Below are 23,149 nucleotides of genomic sequence, written 5' to 3' on the forward strand. Positions count from 1 at the left end.
TTGATTTCTTTTCCACACTGAAATAGCAAACCTAATTAATTAATTAATTAATTCAAACTAATTCAGAGTGAGTCTTATCTTCAAAACTATGACATCATTTAATTGGTAAAGATGTCTTTTTATTAGTGGTACAAAGAACAACAGCACATCTTAAAACCAATAGTGTTCACTTTGATGAACTCCAGAATACACAGCAGTTTAAGATGTAGGCCAATGGCTTCCCTGGCAGACCTTGACCAACCAAATATCTGCTTGATTACCTCCAGAGATGGGGAACTCATTACCTCACTAGTCAGCTATTCTAACTTACAGTCACCAAGGCAAGCACTGCAGCACTGAGCCACACCCCCAGATCTTTTTTGCAATTTTTGAGACAGGGTTTAACGAAAAGGCCCAGGTTAGTCTGAACACACTCTGTAGCATAACCAGGCCTTGAACTTGAGATGTGCCTCCCTCAGACTCCCAAGAAGCTGGAACTACATATACACTTCCAGTATGAGACGAAGCTTCTCATGCCTTTCCATTGGACTTGACTCTGTTCTCTAGATCAGCCCACAGCAAACATTTGTTTTCTATGTGCCAACTCATCTGCCACCTCCAGATCGTTATCATTTCTCTGCCTCTCCTCTCTCTCTCTCTCTCTCTCTCTCTCTCTCTCTCTCTCTCTCTCTCTCTCTCTCTCTCTCTCTCTCTCAATCTCTCTCATTCATTTATTTCTCTTGAATATCTGAACAACTTAGGGTCCCATGCTGAAGACAGGGTCCATGACCCTCTGAGGCACCTTGATTCTTATCAGGGCTTTATCAGGTGAATTTCCTTCTGGGTAATTTATCTCTATAAGACCTTGGGGTCTATAATGCTATTAACAGAGCCACATGACTTTGGCTCTTGTAATAGGCATTGGCAATGAAACATCTATGCAGTTTTCTCACCTGTGAGGACTTCCTAGCTGTTGCATTCGCTCTTGGTTTTTGTTCTGACTGTGTTCTATCTCCAGGCTCCATTAACCACATAGACAACATCAAAGCAGCCACCAAGAATGGGGGTGGGGTGCTGTAGAAGTGGCTCAGGGGTTAAAACACTGGCTGTGGTTCCAGAGGACCCAGGTTTAATTCCCAGAACCTACCTGGCAGCTCACAAGCATCTATAACTCCAGTCCCAGGGGATCTAATGCCCTCTTCTGGCCTCTTTGGGTACTGCACACACATGGTGTCTATACACACATACAAGCACAACATCTACATGCATAGGATACATTATCAAGTCCCACACCCCACCCCCAAGGTTCACTGCCTTCCCCATCAGTGGTCTTCCTTTATGCCTTCACTCTGCCAGTTTCTAGAGGACTCTCTCACGCGGCTGCGATAAATACAATGAAGCACTGTGCTCCACTTTGTCCCTGAAAAGCATATCCTAAACATCATCCTGCATTTCTTGGTAACGTCATTATACTTTTAAATGGCCGCATAAATCCATTAGGCAGAGATGCTGTAACTTTCCCAGCCATTCCCCAATTGTTGGACGTTTTTACAGTTTCCAATTCTTCATCATTATAAATAATGCTGAGACCAAGACTGCCGTGCACAGAACTTTCTTCCGCTGCTGAATTATTTCTGTAGGATTTGATCCCAGGAGGGAGATTACTGGGTCAACTGCCTTGAGCACTTTGTGACTCTTGATATACAGTTGTCAGGTCGTGGTCCCAAAGGACTTACTTACATCACCACCAGCACCAGGGCCATTGTGTTGCCCCCCCCCCTTTCTTTTGCAGCTGTCCCAGTATTGTACCCACTCTCAAAAGTTTGGGGGGCAATTTAGTTTTATAGGGATACAATGCTACTTGGGACTTCCCTCACTTTGGAGGTGCTAGGGATGAAACTCAGAGCTCCTCACCCACTAGGCAAGCACTCTACCAACCGAGCCACATGCCCAGCCCTGCGGCTGTTGTAACCTGTATGTCTTTGATAACTAAGGGGCTCTATGGCTTTCCTGTGTCTTGACTTGCTGGCTCTGACACCTTAGCTGCCCTGACTATAGACTCATCCACCTGAAGACTCATGTTTTCTGAGAAGCTGCCGTGTGCTATATGTCGGCCCCAGAATGGGTACACACATTTGTTCTTGCAGCGTTTAGTCCATGATAGCCCCTGTGAGGAATACCTACATGACAGCCAACATGCCTATGGATGGGACTTACTACAGCCATGGTTTATCTGTATCAAGGGGGTCAAAGGAGACAAGACAAGTCGCTAAAGGTCACGTGATTGGAAGCTGGGGAAGGGGAGAGGTGGTGGTCACTTTTCTCCCTAGTCCCTGAGTTCCAACCGTGGTGCTCCTCAAAGCTTCTGGTTATTGGTGGACCAGGAATGGAGACAGCAAAGAGCCAGGACCCCACAACTAAGAATGTGGTTTGAGAAACAAAAATATCATATAGGTGTGTGTGTGTGGGGGGGGTCTTGGGCAAAGAGGTTGTCTCCTGGATTGGAATTAAGCAGAGACTAGAAGAGTTTGTGGGAGTCAGGAGAGGGGACTTGGCATGACTGAAGAGTGAGTGAGGAGACAGTTTGTTCTATCCAAAGGCTTGTCAGTGGCTGGAGGAGGAAGGGAGGGAGGCCAAGGCTCCAGGCTTTGACCCACAGCTCAGAGCAAAGTCGCTGCTTGGGCTCTTCATGCTCTGCACTGCAACAGTGTGCTCACAGTGGAGAGGAGATGAAAGAAGCTACGGCTCGCCTTGCACTCCAGCTGCTGAGCCACGTACTCATGGGGCCAATTTGCACAAGAGCACAGAGTGCCCAGATACACAAGGATCCAGGTCAGGAGAGGCACGAGCTAGCTACTACTGCAGGGCCCCAGCTGTGTGCTAAGGAGTGATGACAGCAGGGACAACAGAAAGTAGGTGACATGCCAGTCCTCGTCTTTGAAAAACCACAAGGCTGACCAAAGGGTTTTAACAAAGGAAAAGATTTTTTTCCCCACTCACGAAACACACCACAACCTGTTGCTGTAGTTTCCTTTGACTGGGGACACTGCTGCGGGTCAAACAATAGGTTAAGTGCTTCTCATGGCTTGTCACACTCCTCCCAGAAGGAAGGGCTGTTACCCAAGTTCCCAGGGAGGATCTGGGAGGTTCAGGATTCTGCTGGAGGACACACAGCAGAGACGGGTCACAGTCAGCGTGACCTGGATCTCCATGGAACTACTCAAGTATGGGTGCAGGTTCTCCACATGGTAATGGCTAAGTGGTGACTCTCCGCTCACACATGAATGAGGAACCCTCATTACACACCACATAGAAAGGCTTTATCACCTCTGCTCTGCAAATACGCTGTGCAGAAGAATTAGGAGACTCAGCCACCTCCCTGTGGGTAAGGGGGAAATCCGTGAGTCCCATCTAGCTAAATCTGGGGGCCCTGTTCTTTACCCACCCCAGTTTTCTCAGCTCCCCAGCACTGTACAAACGGAGGAGCTGCTTTTGCATTTGTGTCTCCCAAAGCCCTCTGGGAGGCTGTCTGGGGCAGGTGTTGAGGGAAGATGTCTAGGGAAGCCTTGTTGAGCAGATGGATGAGAGGAGGGGTCCAGCATGGTACACAATGCCACCATCAGCATATCCCTTCCTCAGCACCAGCCCCTCTAACCCCCTCACAGAATGACATAGAAATGACCATGATGGGGCTAGAGCTTCCACAGTATCACAAGAGCTATGCCAACCGGGGGTCAGCACGGCACATGGTGAACTGTCTTGGGCTCACAGAGAACGTTCTGGAAAGACCATCCCAACCCCCAACCTGGGGAGAGGTGCCGCACGATTTGTCTCAAAGGTCATATCTCTTGTGTATTAATTTGTTAATCTGAAGCTCTGATTAAAAGGAATGTTTCTGCTCTCAAGGCAGAGCCATGGGGAATGGAGTCAGGCGCTTTAAAGGTGCACACTGGTCTCCTTATATGGAGGAAGTGGACACCTCTGCCCCTCAGGAGCCTGTGTCCTGCTGCTCTGGCCAGAGTGACCTGAAAGGAGCAAAACTGCATATTCAGAATGCATATCCATATGCTACCAAATGGCCTCCATTAGCCCCATTTCAAGGTATCTGGATAATGCCCCAGAACTGGAGTCTCTTTCAGGACCAGGAAATTGTCTGAGAGACTGGAGCCCCTGGGGAAGGAAATTGGTTATCTAATTGCAAGAAGGAAGTAAAGTGGAGGGATTTGGGCTCTGATGTCCTGGTCTCTAGCTCTGCACCCCAGCTTTCTCATGAGCTCAGTAGCACTCTCACGGCACCTTCAAGCTCCCCATCTCCTGGAGACCCAAACGCACACATTGTCCCCAGGCTTGCTCTCAGAGGACCATCCATCCAGCACTGTCTCAAGAGGCAGAGGTGCCATAGCTGACCTGCCCTCCATCCCCCAGGAGCAGAAGCACATTCTGCTGGGGTGCCCAGTGAAGCAGCCCACCATCCTTACCCATCCCCTTTGGGAGGATGGAGAGGGGCCGGGGGAAACTGCACGCTGTGATTATGAAAATGAGATTCCAGGGAAAAATCAAAAGTTGCAAACAGTAGTTGCTCAATCAATGCTAGAACGGCTATCACAAGTTCTATGTGCTGTCAGCTTTGGGCGCAGATTTGCAAAGAAAGTAGGCTATTATGGGAGATACAGAGCATCACTGAACTTTATAGATTAATTATATGAAGAAAGGTTGTATTGGAGTGTGTGTGTGTGTGTGTGTGTGTGTGTCTATGTGTCTGTCTGTCTATGTGTCTGTCTGTCTGTCTGTCTACAGCTCCAAACTTCTAGGGATTGATGTACTTACCATAAGAGCCTTGGCTCAAAAGCCAGCATCAAGTAATGCAAAAAGATGCCCCACTGACAATTATGTGCTGGCCTTGGCCTCACTGGCTCCAGGGTGCTAGACAATAGGGAGGGGACTTCATCCCGAGCCTGTGGGCAAGCTTCCAGGTGTGGCTACAGGCCCTGGATGCAAAGACCACTCTGCTTCTTCTCATGAGAAGACACAGTCATGCTCGCAGAGTAGAACAGCTGGATTGAGGATTTCTTTATGAAAACAGCTGGATGAAGGGTTTTACGTAAAATCAGGAGTTGGAATCCAGGGTAAGGTTGAGACTGGGTTCTGTGGTGTTGGCATATTTCTTCTGTCTCCTGGATAATGTCAGCCAAGGTTAGGTCAGGATGAGGGTGGCTTAGTCAATGAGCTGACGGTGACTGAGACCTGACAATGTGCCAGATCCTGTGCCACGTCTCTTCTGTTACCCCTGCCTTTCCTTAATTATCATGGTAGCTCTACAAAGCTTTATCTAAAATGTCCAGCATGGAAAAAAAATGTTTTCAACATTTGGTTGATTTTTAGTTTGGGGAATACTTCTGAATACCTAGATGATGTCATGCAACAAGAACCTTCATGAACAACCTGACACACAAGAGTCTGAAGGTAATTAATTGTATGCAATATTTTTGGAGTGTCTGAGCTTTGGCAATGACCTGTCCCACCACACCAGGTGTGGAATTTCAATGTGTCCCATCAGTTCGGTACTTAACAGATTTTGCACTTTGAGGCCTTCCAGATCATCAACTTAGACAGGCTCCATGTGAAGCTTGGGAGATGGCTTATCAGGTAAAGTACCTGCCCCACAAGTGTGGCCCTCAATTGGGGATCCCCAGAACTCATATGGTTGGATGTCATAGTGTATAGCTATAATTCCAGTCTCCTACAGGAGAAGGGAGGTAAAGAGAGAAGGAAAAAAAATGGACCCTGTAGGGTGCACAGCCTGGTGTATTACCAAAAAGACATTATCTCAAACAAAGTGGATGGTGAGGCCTACTTAACACTCTAGGTTGTCCTCTGACCTTGACTCATGCACCTGCACTCACAAACATGAACATACACCTATATACAAATACACACAAACACACACATATACATACATCATAGATACATGCATGCAAAGATACTTGTAAATGAACACTCCTCTTGTAATACTCATACATGGCTGTAATTCAGAGAAATGAATATGCTGTCCAAGAGAAGGGGCAAGAGGCATAGGATTCCAGGTATCCAAAAATGTAAGCCCAAGTTCTTCAGCCTTGCATGGTGCCACCTTTGCCATGTGATTGCCGGAGAGCTTACAAAAAAACTAAGTGTTCTTTATCCGCCTGGCTTCCGGATGGAGGTAACAAATAGGGTAGCACAGGTCTGGGTTCTTAGGACTCCTCCTGCACTTGGGTGGGGAGCAGCCAAGAGCAGTTACAATGAGCAAAACAAAGAAATGTCTTTGGGGGATCTCTATTGTTAACTAGATCTAACCCAGCCAGCTGCAGTCCTCAGAGGACTTGTCTGCACCAAGTATCAAAGTGTCTACAGGGATTTATGCAAAGAGGCCATGATGAGCCAGCATGGATTTGGGGCTAATTGCCTTTCTTCTTTCCTTTCCTCCCTCCCTACTAGGGAAAGAACCCCAGGGCCTTTTCACTTCCTACACTTCCTAGGCATTTGCTATACCATGAGATCTTTATCTTTTTTTTTCTAAGTTGCCCAGGCTGACTTGGAATTCATTCTGTAGTCCAGGAGGCAAGTCTTAAGCATGGAGATGCTCCTGCCTCAGCTCCCAGGGTACAGGGATTGAGGACATGCACCCGCCTGGTTCCTCGCTGACATGTCTGATATGCTCACATACACAGTGGTCAGCTTGGAAGAAACACAAACGACCTCAGACCATCCTTGGGAGCCTTGTGGAGGATGCTGGGAAATGTGAGCTCTGAGGTGGGAGAACAAAATGTATTACCAGGCAGCAAGGCCGGAGGCATCTGGGGGGAGGGTGCTCTGGGTCACACTGAGAAAGATCCCGGCTTCAGAGACTGGAACAGAGACCATCACTGTCAAGCAGGGAGGGAGTCACAGACTCCGATATAAATGTCACTCACCTCCAGAGGAATTTAAAATAAAAAGTAAAAATAATACAGAAGTTCAGAATGAAGGCTTGGGAAGTGGCCTCAGTTGGTCAAGTACAAAGACCTGAGTTTGATCCCCAGAACCCATGGAGGAAGCTGAATTTTTAGTGTGTGCTTGGGTTCTCAGCTCTAATGATGCAGAAACAGAAGGATCCCTGGGGTTCACTGGCTAGCAAACTAGCCCATGGTAGTGAGACAACTCTGTCTCAGAAACCAAGAAGGGTAGAGACTGAGGAAGAATGCTCAAGGTTCATCTCTGGGTATATATGTGCACCTACACACAAACACACACACCCAGGATCACACACACTCATGCGCGCTTATGCATACACATACAAGAATGAGACAAACTTTTCCATGAATATTTATCTGATCTTGGCAAAGAAGAGGTCATTCTGAGCACAGCACCCAAAACAGATATCACCAACCCCCCCCCAAAAAAAGAGAGGTTTGTTTTTTTAATTAAAATTTTAAATTAGTGACATATAAATTAAAACCGCTACACATCAAAAGGGAAGCCACCACATTAATATCCTTAATATGCAAAGGAGATAAGAAACATACTAACAGCCCCAATGGAGACGTACACAAAAACTGGGACAGGCAATTTAGAAAATGATCCACAAATGGCCAGTAAGTGCTGACAGGTGTTCCACCTTCCCTATCATCAAAGAGATGCAAATTGTCACCGCAAATGAGATTTCATTTTCCGCCCATTTGAATCAATGAAACTGATTTAAACCTCACTAGCACTCTGGGTAGGCAGGGTGAGGGGGACGTGGGCCTGAGCCGGACAGGCCTGCTACTGCAAATGTGTGTGGGTCTAACCTTTCCGAGGGCACTCTGAAACTGTGCATCAGGGTGGAAAGTCTGCAGCCTCTCTGGCTGAGCAATTGGCCTTCCAAGAATTTATCTTAAGATGATAATTAGATGAGGCCTTAAGTTGGGTAAACACGGGTGTTCTTCATCTAAATGTGAGCAGGAGATGATTGGTTAAACAACAGTGGTGTGTGCAAACCCTCATGGCTCCCTTTCTAATGGACATTACGAAGAACAGAGGAGGAGGACTGCCTTTAATGAACAGGCTAACCTCATTAGCCAGATTACAGAATCGAGTCTGTAGATGATCCCGGGTGTGCGCGTGTGCGTAGGAAGTGGTGTCGACGCTGGAATGACCCAAGGGAGCTGGACCTGGACATGGACAGATCAGGGCAGGGACAGAGCCGGAAGGAGGAACAGGGAAGACGGATGGAGGATTCCTGGGGATGGCGTTCAGATCTGGGGCTGGAAATGAAGGGTCTAGATGAAGCGGAATTAAAATGCAGACTGTTAAATAAAATTTGAATTTTAGATGGACAGATAAAATATTTTTGGTCTAGGAGTGGGGAGTCTGGCTCAGTTGGAGAATACTTGTTTTGTAAACATAAAAGACCTGAGTTCAATCCCTAGAATCCTGGTTAAAAACAAAAAGCCAAGTGTGGTGTCACATGCTTTTAATTCCAGTGCTGCGGAGGCAGAGATGTTCGATTGGTTGTTCCGTTGAGCTCTCTGGCCTGCCAGAAGCTGGAAAGCGTGAGAAAGCCCTGATGGTGGGGGCCTCCCAGGCTGGAAGGGGGGCTCCTCTAGAATCTGGGAATCATGGCATGATCATAAAAGGACCTGGGTTGGTGATCTCCTGGGCAGTGAGAGACAGCATCTCACAAAACAAGATAGATAGCTTCTGAAGGAACAACACACAAGGTTGTCTTCTGGCTTCCACATGCAAATGCAACCACACATGTGCATACCTTCACACACATGAATACACACAAGTTTTTAGTTCAAATCTATCCCACAAAGACCCTGGAAAATACCAACACTGAAATTTATTTCAATGTGTAGTACCAACTTTATTTTTTCTGGTGACCCTCACTGCACTCTGGAGCACCTTTGATGACTCTCTGGGGTGGCTCAGATTATCCAAGAGGGACACGGAATCCATGGCAGTCTTCCTGTGTCCTCCTGTCTCTCTGTCTTAGCTCCAATCCTCTTACCTGAGAAAGAGACTTTAGCCTCTTCTTTACTCAAAGAGTTTTGCAGGACTCATAGAGTGTAAGACTTTTGTGACAGAAGAGTGTCATTAAAACCCTTGGCCATCAAGTCCCCTTAAGCTGCACCCGTGCCCATCCCCACCCTGCCTTGGCTTAGCTGGTTACATCTGTAAGATGAAGATAGCAAGGCCTGGCTGCAATGTTGTTGTGGGAGATTAGAGGAGAAAATGTATGTAAAGTGCCTGGCATACAGTCAGTGCTTAACAACACTGATCCCTTCCCTCCCGTCCCCACTCCACCCATGCTCCTGTCCCCAAGGATTACACACGGAACACCCTTCTCCTCTAAGAACCTGAAGAGCAGCGTCATTTGATCTCTGCCTTGAAGTGGCGGCTGACACTTCACCTACCTTCACCTTCCTCTCAAATCCCAGCAGCAGTTCAGTTTCTTATCTTCGATTTCCATACCCTGGGGGGTGGGGCGGTGGAGGCTGCAGTGGGGTAGGGGTGCGGGAGGATCAGACTTGCTTTGATAGCTGACAGGCAGTTTGGATGCCCGCCAAGAGGAGCCACAGAGAACATCGCCCTGATGCCATTTGGAAATGGAGCAAGTGATTCCAGGCTGGAGAGCATGAGAGCCCTGATGGTGGGTGGGGGGCCTATCAGACTGGAAGCAGTGCTCCTCTAGAATCTGGGGACCATGACATGATTATGAAAAGACCTGGGACCTCCCTGAGGAACATGTGTGGGATGCTCCCTTGACAAAGTAGTGTGCCAAAGATCAATGGCACAGGTGTTTTCCTAAAGTCTTATGAGGGTCTGCGCTCAGATACACACTCAGAAGCTGGACCCCCCGTGTCTGTTACTCTCAGGGTCCATACAAAACAGCTCAAGGACTTAAATGCAATCTCTCCAAAGAAACACATTGTGGAGGGAGCGATACCCAGGACCTTAAGACAATAGGCTGGAGGGAAAGATAAGCCCCTGTACACTGCTTGTGGGATGCAGTACCTTCAGGCAAACACTGTGAAGCTCAGTATAGAAGATCCTTAAAAAGCTAGAATTACAGCTACCATATGACCCAGCTTTGGCATTCATGATGAGCCCTTGCCCAAAGGATGCCAAGTCAGCCTACTGCAGAGCCACTTGCACATTTGTGTTTCATGCAGCACTGTTTACCACATCTTAGCTGTGGGACCAGCCTAGATACCCAAGAACACATGCATGACAAAGAAAGGTGGCATACATCCGAAATAGAGATTATTGGGTCATAAAGACTAATGTTGTGGATGGAATTGGACAGTTTGACTAGAAAGGTGGCTTAGTAAGTACATGTCATGCAAGCATGAGGACCTGAGGGAGCCCTGGACCAACATCAGCACCCCTATAAATAGCTAGGCATGGGGAACATGCTTCTAATTCCATGGAGAGGCTGAGACAGATTGCTCTCTCAGACTTTCTAACTGGCTATTCCTATATTCTATTTCGCAAGCCCATGTGCCAGTGGACTCAAAAAAGAGCGTACGCAGCTCCAGAGGAAGAACACCCAAGGCTGACCTTTGACCTCCACATGCATGCACACACATGCATGTGCACCAAATACTTCTATGTACCTGTACACACGTGCCACGCACACATAAATGAGTGCAAATGGAGATTAGAATGTTAAAATATCCCAGATTTACACACACACACACACACACACACACACACACACACACGAGATGGAAGTTCACGGGGATGCTCTGGAAAGAAAGAGGCAAACAGTAAAAGGCAAGATACTGGAAGATGAATACGGTCAAGTCCATGATACCGGAGTATGAAAATGTCACGAGACGCATTCCTTTGTACGTGGAGTTTATGTTAATGAAGGAAATGAAAAGAAGCTTTCAAAGAGGCTTCTCTCATGAAGGAGCCTGAAGCACAGAGGCTGTTTGGGTTCAGAGCCAGGTAAAAGCCCAGCCAAGATGGCCGAGCTCTCAGCCATGGTACTGGCACGCAGCTGATCATGTTTTTAAATACGCATCTCGGGAGCACACAGTTGAAAGGCAGGTATGTCTTTGTCAAGAGCACTCAGGTGATGTGAAGGTTAGGGACTGATGGGACAATCAGGCCAGGAACCCTTAGTTAAGGTGGCTGGAGTCAGGGCAGGAGCTCTCAGTTAAGGTGGATAGAGTCAGGGCAAGGGTCCTCAGTTAGAGGCACGTGCAAGACAGTTGGGAGCCATTGCAGGAGTATGTAGTCCTAAGATCTTCTAAGAAGCCCTCAGTGGATTCAGTTACTGCATCAACTACCCCCTATCCCCGCCACAGCTGGGTCACTCTGGACAAAGAGTGAGACCTCACCCACTCTACTGGGGTACTCCTGGCCTCCCAGACAAGGGTAGGATCGATTTCCAGGTTGCTACAGCTTCATTCAGGAACTCATCCCTTACACTCTGAGTTTCTAAAGACGAGGGGAAGGAGCTTTGGAGTAATTGGCATGCTTTATTGGAGTGTTATGTCATCAGTGTTATTAATTATCATTAACAGTCTTAAAATACGCCGATTAATGATCGCGACACAAAATAGCAGTGCAGGTCTTAGCCAAGAGCAGCCTAATTACCTATTAATGAGATGTAAATTTCCCAAGGAAATGACAGAGATGTACAATAACCACCTTCTAAACTAACATAATAAAGTTAATAATAATAATAGTGTATAGTCTGAAGGTATTAGTGTTAATTTGAATTCTGACACTGTCTTTAAACAGACCAAGAGAAGTGGAAATCATTTGTACAAATCAAGGGAAGAGGCCCTAATCCACACTGTTAAGGAAAAATGGTCTCTTCTTCCCCTACTCTCATGATCTGGACTCTTTGCCTTTGCTGTGTTGAGTCCATTCGTGCCCATTTCATCTTATTCATCCTTTATATCTCTCATATTTTCAAAACCAATCGGAGCCACCTCATAGAACTAACTCCAATACAGAACAGAGCTTGAAAACTACAAGCACACCAAAACCAGTTAAACAGGGCAGAGAAGACATCCCCAGGCCCTCTTGATAAACTAGAGCAGCTGGGCTCTGCATTCCTCAAGTCCCAGGAAGGGAGAGAGAGGCTGCTGTAGTAACTGAGTTGCTGGTTATTAACTGGTCTCATTAGGCAGGCACAGGCTTTGGTCTGCAGAGCTACTGTCCTGGGCAGCCAGACCTGCGGTGGCTATGACAGCACCCCAGGGCTCCTGCAGCTACCATGGCAATGGGAGGCACCTACCTTCGTAAATGGCGCGGAAGCCCTGGGCACTGACTGCGTAGTCGCTGACAAGGCTCAGGGACAAGGTGCTGGCCGCACTGACTATGGTGGCTGGTAGCTGAAAGCCGGTGAGCCTGAAAGACAAATAGGTTTGAATGAGAAGAATGACCTCATCAGGAAACTTAAGGATTCATTCAGTACCTTCTAGATGCACAGGAGGGATCTAAATACAAGCAGTGTTAGAGTTTGAATACAGCCAGTGTGTTGAAACCTTGGTCCTCGGGGTGGTGCTACAGGGAGGTGGAAACCCTTCAGGAAGTTGTAACCAGTCATGGTCTTATGTCAACTTGATTTAGAGTCATCTAAAAGGAAGAAACCTCAGTTGAGGAAATGCTTCCTTAAGATCCAACTGTATTTTCTTAACTAGTGATTGATAGGGGATGGCCCAGCCCATTGCATGTGGTTCTATCCCTGGGCTGGTGGACCTGGGTTCTAAAAGAAAGCAGACAGAGCAAGCCAGAGGAGAAAACCAGTAAACAGCAGCCCTCCATGGCCTGTGCATCAGCTCCTGCTTCCAGCTTCCTCCCCTGTTGGAGTTCCTGTCCTGACTTCCTTTGGTGATGAGCAGCAATGTGGTGCAAGCCAAATAAACCCTTTCTTCCCCGACTTGCTTTTTGGTCATGGAGTTCAATCACAGCAATAGAAACCCTAACTGAGACAGAGGTGGAAGTAAATTAGGCCACTGGCTGTGCTTTTGAAAGGATGTTAGGACCATTGATCCATGACTCAGGCTCTCTCTCTCTCTGCTTCCTGCCTGTCCTAAGATGAACAGCTTTGTTCCAGCCACAGTTCACAGCCCCATCGCCAGCCCCAAATCAACAGGAACACAACTAGCCATGGACTCAAATGTCCAAAACTGTGAGCCAAAAAAAACAAAAAAAACAAAAAAAACAAAAAAACCAAAACAAAACAACAACAACCAAAAAACTGTTCCCTTTGAGTGTTTTAGACACGTCATCATAGGAACAAGAAGCTGACGAATGGTGGGAGAAACAGAAAAGAAGCCCAAACTGGAGGCATAGGGAAAACTTCAAGAGCAAAGTGAGCCCCAACAGAAGGGCCAGAAACAGGGTCTTCTGACACAGAGAAAAAAATGGAGGGCCAACTCCTCAAAGCCATCCATGGCCTAGTCCCTGAGTGGGAGGCCTGCCTCCTAGGCTGCTGGTTTTTTCTTCCTATTTTGGTTTCATCTCCTGGTTTCCCCCTTTCTGGATGAGGTTCTTTGAAGGCCTGAGGGGAATCCATGATGGATTTCCAACTGATAGTTGCCAACAGACAAGACTGTTCACATACTGAGAAAAATACACCTGACTCCTAGAAGCAGGGTGTGGACGTTTCTTATGATTGTTTATTTTTAAAAGGAATGTCTACCATTTTATAGAAATAAGTGCTTATTAATATAAGAAGAAAGCAGAAAAGATAAAGGGCTGAATACAATCTAACAATCATCGTTCTTGACAGTTGACATACAAAGAGATGCGAGAATTTCCAGGTGACACCATAATTCCATAAAATAGTGTCAAATGAATGGGATCTTGCTGGGCATGCTTTTAATGGGAAAGAATGCTTTTTTTGAATCTACATGGGAAAAATACTAAGGTAAAAACAAAGACATCATTGAGCCTCAGATAATACATCCTTAGCATTGAGTTATTTTAAAAGTCTTCTAAGGCTTGAAATATGAGAGTGAACACACATAGTGGTACTTGCCTTACAATTCCTGGTACTCAGGAGCTGAGATAGGAGAATCAGAGCCAGCCTGGCATATATACATGTGTGTATGTATGTATGTATGTATGTATACACATACATTATCTATTTATCTACCAGTAGTGAGCATCAGGGGACACATTCAGGACACATTTTCCCACCATTGGATATTCATGTATGACCACTCCCACCAGAGACCTAACACCAGACCAGGCTGGTGTGAAATTTCTCAGTCTCTTGTTCACCATTGCCCTTCATCCCCTTTCTGAGACTCACCCTGCCTCCTCTCATCCCCACAAAGGCACTGGGAGATAATTCAATGTTTACCTTTATCTTAGTTTTTTAAGGTAGCCTGAGCTATCTGTAGAGACTCAGTATCACTCAATACTTCTCACTGGTATGTCCCATCTTGACACATAAGGTGTCCCATGAAGAGCTTTGGGCTCCCACAAGTTAAAGCACATGTCTGTAAATACCAACTGTGAAAAGATCCATGCTAGATGAAACCCTTAACCCTCCCACCACCCTAATCTTGTAAGACCAATGTTAACTCAAAATAAACTAATATAATGGAAAGAAAATGTGATTATGGGTGAAAAATACAGTTAAATGTATCTCTTCAAGCATAAAGACATCCATCAAAGCTTTCCTGCCTCACTCCATAGTCACATTCCCAACACACATGCACACATAAATGCACACATGCACATACAAATACACACATGCACACACATGTGTACACATGTGCATACCTCACTCCATATTCACATTCCCAACACACATACTCACACAAATAAACACATACATGTACACACAAATACAAAAAATGCACGCATGCACACATATACACACATGTAAACATGTGCATACTCATGCATAATCACACATATATGCATACACATATACATACATGCATACGCGGCTATGTATGCATGCACACATACATACATGTACATGCACACACACAGTCTTTTTGCCACCTAAGTTACAAGAAAATAAAATTTCAGAAGCCCATCATGAGGATGAAGGCTCTTCTCAGGACTAGCTTAGAGACTTCTGTTGTTTCTTCCTGTCCTTCACTGTTGCAGGGAGCCATCCACGCCATGGAGTTCTGATTTGTACTCAGCTTCCCATCAACAGCAGAGACAGGTGAATGACCAATCATGGTGCACCATCTCTCACTTTCATGGACTGCCTCAAGATGTGGAGAGGCCACCCTGAGTCTTTTCATTTGGTATGAGCCATAGACCCCGGAAGCCTTTCATTTTTGGACCTTAAATCAATGAAGTGTAAGCTCTGGAGAACCAGAAGTCTTTTTATCTTAGCCGAGAAAATGATATCACCACACAAGTATAAACAGAGCTGAACAGTGGGGTGGGAGACAAAGGCCTGTGCTCCAGTCACTCAGAGACATCGCTCCTCAGTGCCCACTGACATAAGTCAGTCTCTCTTCTGTCTTCTTTCTTTTTGTTTTGTCTCAGGCTAGTCTTACATAGGCTTCTAGCTCTTGAAACTGATTAAGTGCAGATACCGCATGGTACCCCAGAGGCCTTAAATATCTACTGGTTGAACTACATGAAAATTAAAAGTGTGTGTGTGTGTGTGTGTGTGTTTGCGTGCATATGCGTGCAAAAGTAACAGTAAAAGTATAAAGAGAACACATAACTGGGAAATCACACAAACCATAGACGGCTAAAAGGATTTCTTGCAAATCAGAAGGAAAAGACTAGGACACAGATGCACAGACTGTGAAGGATGATCAAAATAGGAAAGCCCAGGCCTGAGGAGACAGCTAGAGAGGTAAAGCACCGATCTCAATGCACAAACATCCTGAGTTCTAGCTTCAGATCCCATGTTGAAAGGGGACAAGGGCTGGCCATGGCTAGCATGTGCTTATAGTCCCAGCCATGGGGAGGCAGAGACAGAGGAATCCCTAGAGCTCACTGACCAGCCATCCTAGTCTACTTGGTAAACCCTGGGCCAGTGAAAGACCTTGTTTCAAAAAGATATAGGGGTGGAAGAGCTCGGAAGGTGGGTCAGTGGGTAACTCGTCTGCTGACATGTTTGAGGGACTGAATGCAGATCCCCAACACCATGTAAAAGCTGGGCACAACTAGATATGTCTATAATTCCAGTGTTAGGGGGCAGAGGCGAGAGGATCTAGGGGGTTTGCTGGCGTGCTAGTCCAGCCAATCAGTGAGTTCCAGGCTCAGTGTGAACCTATCTGTACAATAAGGGTCTGGAGAGGTGGCTCCGTGATTAAGAACATTGGGTGCTCTTGGAGAGAACTCAGGTGCAAGTCCCAACATACACAACCATTTGTCTGTAACTCCAGTTTCAAGGAATTTAACTCTCTCTTCTGTGCCGCGTATAGAGACATACATGCAGGCAAAACACCCCCACGCATACATGAAATATAATAGCAAGTTGGTTTTTTTTAATTTAAAAAGGTATTATGGCTGGTGATGAAGAAGACATCTGGAATCAACCTCTGGCCTCCACATGCATGCACATGGGCATACATATCCACACGTACACACATATACATCCAGTGCACAAGCACATAAGAATTAGTGAGTGAATGAATAAATAGTGGCTGGTACCCAAGGAATGACATCCCAAACTCTCTTGCCTTCCAGATGAACATATTCACACAATAGATGCAGAACTCTGCTTTCAAGGATCACACACACACACACACACACACACACACACACACACACACTCATTTTCGAAGCAGCAAGAAAAAAACCCTATGAAAATCAAACTTAGAAATTCGCAATTGATTTATTAGATTGGCAAGGGTTAAGGAAATCCAGACTTGCAGTTATGAACGTAAGAGCCTGGCTTGCAGAAGACACACTCTCTACAAAGGGAAACCGATCTTCCCTGAAGAGCACACATTTCCCTACCTTTGCCAATTCGATTAACCTCACAATGATTATGCAAACTGAACTGGTAACCTTAAAACTCACTACAAGGGGGAGGGCTGGAGAGACAGCTAAGTGGTGAAAAGCTGTATTGCCCTTCCAGAAGATCCTAGCACCTACTTCAGGAGACTCACAACTGCTTGCAATTTCAGCTCCAAAGGATTCTACACCCTCTTCTAACCTCTAGAGTCTCTCTCATATACATGGCATCTGGGGCAGTGGTGGCAAACGCCTTTAATCGAGGACAGCCTGGTCTACAGAGTGAGTTCCAGGACAGCCAGGACTACACAGAGAAACCCTGTCTCAAAAAAACAAAACAAAACAAAACAGAATAAGTAAATATACATGGCATACATTCAGATACACACATACATTTAAGTAAAAATAAGCCTTTTTAAAATGGAAAAATCTCTCAAAAAATATCTAATAGTAGATTTATTAGAGAATTCTACTAACTGTATCAAGACAAATGAACCCCAATCTCTTCCCAACAATCTAAAGGGTAAAAAGCTTTCCATACTCCTATGGTAAGGCCAGTATTACCATGACAGCAAAGAAAGAATAAATAACAAAAACCAAAGACCAACAACCACCCATATGCATATCAGCCCCCAAAACCTAAGCAAATTCCACAGCATGTAAGAGAAATTAGACACCATTACAGAAGGGGGTCACTCTAAGAAGGCAAGGCTGTTTCAGTATTTGAAAACAAATCAGCAGCATGACCACCACATTGACAATCTAAAAGCAAAAAATTGCATCAACTGATGTAGAAAAAGCATTTGAATAAATTCAACATCTATATTTATGACATATGTTTGCAATATATGTATATGTAATGCACATACACACATTATATATATGCACATATGCACCATATACATTCATAGATATGTATACACACATACTTTCAGAAGCTACAAATAGAACTTTGTCAACTTTGTAAAAACCATTTGTAACATACCAGGTTAATATCATTTAATACTGAAAGACTGAATGCTTTTCCCTAAGATTCAAAGCAAGGTAAAGACAAAGCAACCAAAGTAGACAATCAGAAAATAAAGGAAGATTCATTTACCAAAATGGACACACAGACGGCAAGTAAGTATGAAAAGATGACGAACATCTTAGCAATTTATGAAAATGCGAAATTAAGACACAGGGCGAGAGAACCCACTACGCTGATCTCCTACACCAGTGTAATTCCTAAGTGTATGCTACATGGCTTTCTTATGTGCACAGATCCGTGTAGCTCTCATACCTTGTCAACGGAAATTCATTCTGCAGCAGATGGTGACTGTTACAGAGATCTGCAAGTGGTCTAAATGCAGATAACCAATGGTGGTCAGGTGCCCAACCCCCAGCGGATACTCTACAGACAGGATGCCCTGACCTCCAGCTTAGGGTGGCTCTCCGAAGCCTGGGCGGTAAGACTGTGGGACACCTGCTGTGAGACGGTGCCTTCCACACTAGGCTGGAAAGCCGCGCCCATGAAATCTCAGCGATATGACCGCCTAAAAGAGACCTGCATGAGACAACATCGTGCCAACGTGGAAGAGAGAAATTTCACAAGGTCTCACTCCTAGATGAGGAGCTGGAGGCAATCAGCAGCTGCTAAGAGACAGAGAATCAGTTTTTCTCCAGGGATGAACATCCTAATAGGTTATTCAGTCCCATGTGGTCAGCTCTAAACACATGTGCATATGAGCAACACTAAGTGGACTCAGGGTATATATGTGTGTGTATAATATATATATATATATTATACACACACATATATATGTATATATGTATCCACACATATACATATATATCCACACATATATACATATGCATGCATATATATATATATATATATATATATATATATATACATATATATATATATAATTGAAGAAGAGGCCATCATGAATTTGAAGGGGAAGGGGGCACATGAAGGCTTAGAGCAGTGGAAAAGTGGAAATGATGTAAATACAGTATTCACATATGAAATTCTCAAAATAAAAATAACAACAACAACAAAAACCCAATGAGATGTGAGCACTATGTATTTACACAACTAAGATGAGGCCATGGCTTATATGATACTGGCTACGGCGTGGAAGGGTTGCTGATGGAAATATAAAAACATACAGTTACTCTGAAAAGAGCTCAGCAGTTCCTTAAAAAGAAAACACTCTCAAACGCTAATTATGCAATGCAGCAATTGCACCCCTGGACATTTCTCTTGGAGATGTGAGCTTATAGTCATACAAAAAACCTCTCTCTCTGTGTGTGTGTGTGTGTGTGTGTGTGTGTGTGTGTGTGTGTGTGTGTATGTTGACAAAGGAGCTTTGTTCATAATGGGTCAATTCTGGAAACACCCTAACACCCTACAGTAATGGAGACCTAGTTAAGCAGACTGCAGTGTGACCTCACCGAATGTTCTCCAACAACAGAAAGGAATTAGAATCCGAGACCCAGAGCACAGTGGGCACACCTGGACTGCATCAGGCTAAGTAAAAAGAAAGTGGCCCTCAGAAGACCATAAAGTGTGAGAGTCCATTTTTTTTTTTAGCACTCATTTGTGGGAAGAGAACTCTAACAGGCTCTGATCCCCAGGTCCTGCCCTCACTTCCCTCCTGCACTGATCCCAATTCATGGTGCTGGGTCCCATGTACCCAAGCTGATCTCAAACTCTCTGCATGGCCAAATCTGGCCTTGAACTCACAATTCGCCCACCTCTACCTTCCAAGTTCTGAGATTACAGGAGTACAACGTAAGTGTGGGCTCTTGACAGCATTCTTTAAATGGCCAAAATAGTGGGGTGGAAAATGTATTGAGTGGGTTAGAGACGGGAGTGGGGAAACTGGGGTTAACCCTGAAAAGGGTGGGCAATTTTTGTGTGATGAAATAGTGCTGTGTCTTGACAGCATGTGGGGGTTACAGAATCTATTGTCCTAAAAAATGACACAGAAGTGTCGTTCTATGGTGGGTTCTGTCGGAACCAGTCTTCCGAGGTTCGTGGCATGTTGCTGAAAGAATTTACAAAGTACAAACACAGAGCAAAGTGGGAAGAGGGTTTACTCAGAAGCAAAGAGGAGGTACAGAGCAGACAGGCTGCAACAGAGCGGCGGGCTCTGAGTGAGAATTATGAGGACCTGAGTACTGTTTGAGAATTTTGTGAGTCTAGGAGGAGAGGGGTTGGTTGCTAGGAGTGAGATATAGGTGTTTCCTGTTTTGATTGGCAAACTTGGACTATATGCATGGACACTATGCATGGATTTCCCATGATGCATCTGTTTGATCATATGGTGCTATAAGATAACAAACAGAGAACAGCCCAAAAATTCACTCGGAGAACACAGTATTCCTTACTGTGCATGCACCCCAAAACCAGTCTAAACTGGATCGGCTCACTCCCCCTTAGTTTCAAGATATGTTTGGCCATAAATGGGCAGTGGCTAGCAGTTGACAAAGACTTGATTGTGTGGTGAGTGGGTGTGTGCAGCTCAATGCAGGTGGCATCCTAGGCGCTAAGTCAATTGCTTGGAAACAACTGTGCAGTTTAAGCCAACAGAGTCCTGGGTGGCTAAGCTATTCCTACACTTGCCTGCTGTGGAAGTATAGACACCTTTTGCAGGAACGTCAGCCTCCTGGCTTTCACTCCGACCCAGTCATGTAAGAGGTAAGCAATGGAGAAGCCTGAGTGACAGGTAATCAAGACCTCTCTGTGCAATTTTTGCAAGTTCCTGAGAGTCCATCATTGTATTGGTGTCTTTTCCTGTTGCTTGAGTAAAACACCCTGAAAAAAAGCAACTTAAGAGAGAAGGATTTATTTTGGTCATAGTTCAAAAACAGAGTTCCTCATGGCAGGGAGTCGAGACAATAGAGCTTGAAGCAGCTTGTCACATCACACCCATAATCAGGAGCAGAGAGCAATGGATGAATTCTCAGCCCGCTATCTCCTTTTTATTCAGTCCAGAACCTCAGCCTAAGGAATGGTGCCACCCACAGTGGACAGATCTTCCCACCTCAGTCAATCCAATATAAATAATCTCCACATCTGTGCCCAGACACTCATTTCCCAGTGTACTGTAGGTTCTGTTTAGTTAACAGTTAATACCAACCAGCACAGTAATTATTTCAAAATTAAAAGCTAAAAAAATGTACATGGTTCATGGTATCTTTTTATATAATTAAGACTTCCATTGGCTCTGACCTCAAATTAGCATCCCTGGATTGGACCTTGAACTTGCAGTTGAATTTTGTCAGGCCCATGCGGCTCCAGCGGCTCCTTGCCCTGCAGCACCATCTGGAGATGGACTGACCCCATAACCACAACCAAAGCTGCAGATCTCCACTCATTTAGACAAGAGTTGCTTGAGGATTTTTCCTATGTATCAGAAACCTTGCCTTTCACTCAATGGTGGCATCAGCCAGTGACAGATCTCTGCTGGATCCTCACCTCTAATGAGGCTCGGGCGTTAACTGGCTTTGATCTCCTAACCCACCTCTATGACCCTTGTTACCTGTTCAGTCAGCCCAGTTCAACACAGCTACCACTGACCCCTCATCCATGTCTATTAGAATGCTGCTGCTGGGTCCATTTCTCAGACTCAGTCTGGGTAGAGCCTTCTTCAGTGACAAACAGTGAGACTCTTTTCTTAATGATACACAGTACCACAGTTGTTATGAATCGATATGAAATGCCTTCCACCTTCCACGGGCACATGAACCTTGGTCCCTAACTGATACATTTCCTTGGGAGGTTATTGGACATTTCAGGACATGAGGCTCAGATGGTAACTACAGGCTACTGGGACCAAGCCTTGAAGGTTTTAGCTAAGTTCCATTGCTGGTCCTTCTTGCTGCTTCCTGATGTACCAAGGTATGAGGAGTTCAGCCATGCTCTCTCAATGCCATAGACCCTGAATACCTTTGTCACTGTGATGGACTATACTCTTAAAAACTATGAGTCAAGATAAATCCTCCCTCCTCTGAGTTTCTTCTGTTGAGTGGTGTTTGTCTACCACAACTAGAAAAGTAGCCAACGCCATGGGGAACTTCCAGATGGCCAGGGCACATTTTGTGCGTATGTCTTTGACATTCCTCTACTGTGTAGAAACTGTGGATCTTAGTCCCCAAGTTAGCTCCACGATGCTTCTGTGCTGTCACTTACAGATTCCTACGCCCTAGCTCTTTGGTACTCTATTGACACAAGCTGAGAATAGCTAATATATACTGTCAACAAACAATTACAGTTTTATCACTTGCAATATACAGATCTGCAGTTTCCTGGGCATTTCCTCTAATCGGGTTATTTCCCAGCTCGCCTCCTCGAGTTGGTAGATAATTCTAGCATGAACACTCAAAGGCACCGACTGACACTGGAGCTGGGGAGAGTTCAATCTTGGTTATTCAGAGACATAAAGTATCCTTTTCCTTCTTCCTCTACTGGCCCATTCCCTCTGAAGCCAACTCTGGACTAGCTGCTGACTCTGAGGCCAGAGGAGCCATCATGTTGCCTATTGGAAAGAGTGGGTCAGACTTGAGGTCTTTCTAAACTTTTATCCAACGTTAAAGATATGAGTTTATGACATGAGCAGAAGCCACAGTTAGTAGAGGCTCATGTTAAAATGGAGGTAGGGAAGCCTGGTTCTGTTGTTGCTGGGATCAGCCATATAGACTCTAAATATATAGTATTCCACAAATAAACATGGCCAGACTTACAAAGTAAGTCTTTGCTTCCCTTACGGCACATTCTGTCTGTCTGTCTGTCTGTCTGTTTGTCTGTCTATCTGTCTGTCTGATAGCCGCTTTCTGCTAAAATTCGGCCCCCAACATCCGTCTGTCTGTCTCTGTCTCGATGTCTCTCTCTGTCTCTCTCTGTCTCTCTCTGTCTCTGTCTCTCTCTGTGTCTCTCTGTGTCTCTCTGTCTGTCTCTGTCTGTGTCTGTCTGTGTCTGTGTCTGTGTCTGTCTCTGTCTCTGTCTCTCTCTCTCTCTCTCTCTCTCTCTCTCTCTCTCTCTCTGTGTGTGTGTGTGTGTGTGTGTGTGTGTTTGCAATCCTGTCCAGAGTAACCCAGAACACCGGAAAACAGCAGTACCCAGGCCTCCAACCACTCTTAGCTCAGAACCCACCCGCAGATTTCTACATTTCATAAAGTCAAAAGCAGAACCCCTAGGAGTGCCACGTGCTGCCTGCCTCAGCCCTGCCATACTGTCTTACTGTCTGCTCTACTTCCCTTC

At 45.4% G+C, this 23,149-nt stretch overlaps 1 protein-coding gene across 3 annotated transcripts in view; it reads right to left on the bottom strand.

Annotated features, from left to right (window-relative positions):
- Csmd2 (CUB and Sushi multiple domains 2) overlaps positions 1 to 23,149 on the bottom strand; it is a 575,537-nt gene that overhangs the window by 435,131 nt on the left and 117,257 nt on the right. For all 3 annotated transcript variants that reach the window (XM_076934176.1, XM_034502344.2, XM_076934175.1), the window contains exon 3: positions 12,242 to 12,354. In XM_076934176.1, the coding sequence (XP_076790291.1) occupies positions 12,242 to 12,354 (113 nt within the window). The remainder of the gene's footprint in view (positions 1 to 12,241; positions 12,355 to 23,149) is intronic.

Source organism: Arvicanthis niloticus, chromosome 5 (assembly GCF_011762505.2).
Source record: "Arvicanthis niloticus isolate mArvNil1 chromosome 5, mArvNil1.pat.X, whole genome shotgun sequence".
Taxonomy (NCBI): Eukaryota; Metazoa; Chordata; class Mammalia; order Rodentia; family Muridae; genus Arvicanthis; species Arvicanthis niloticus.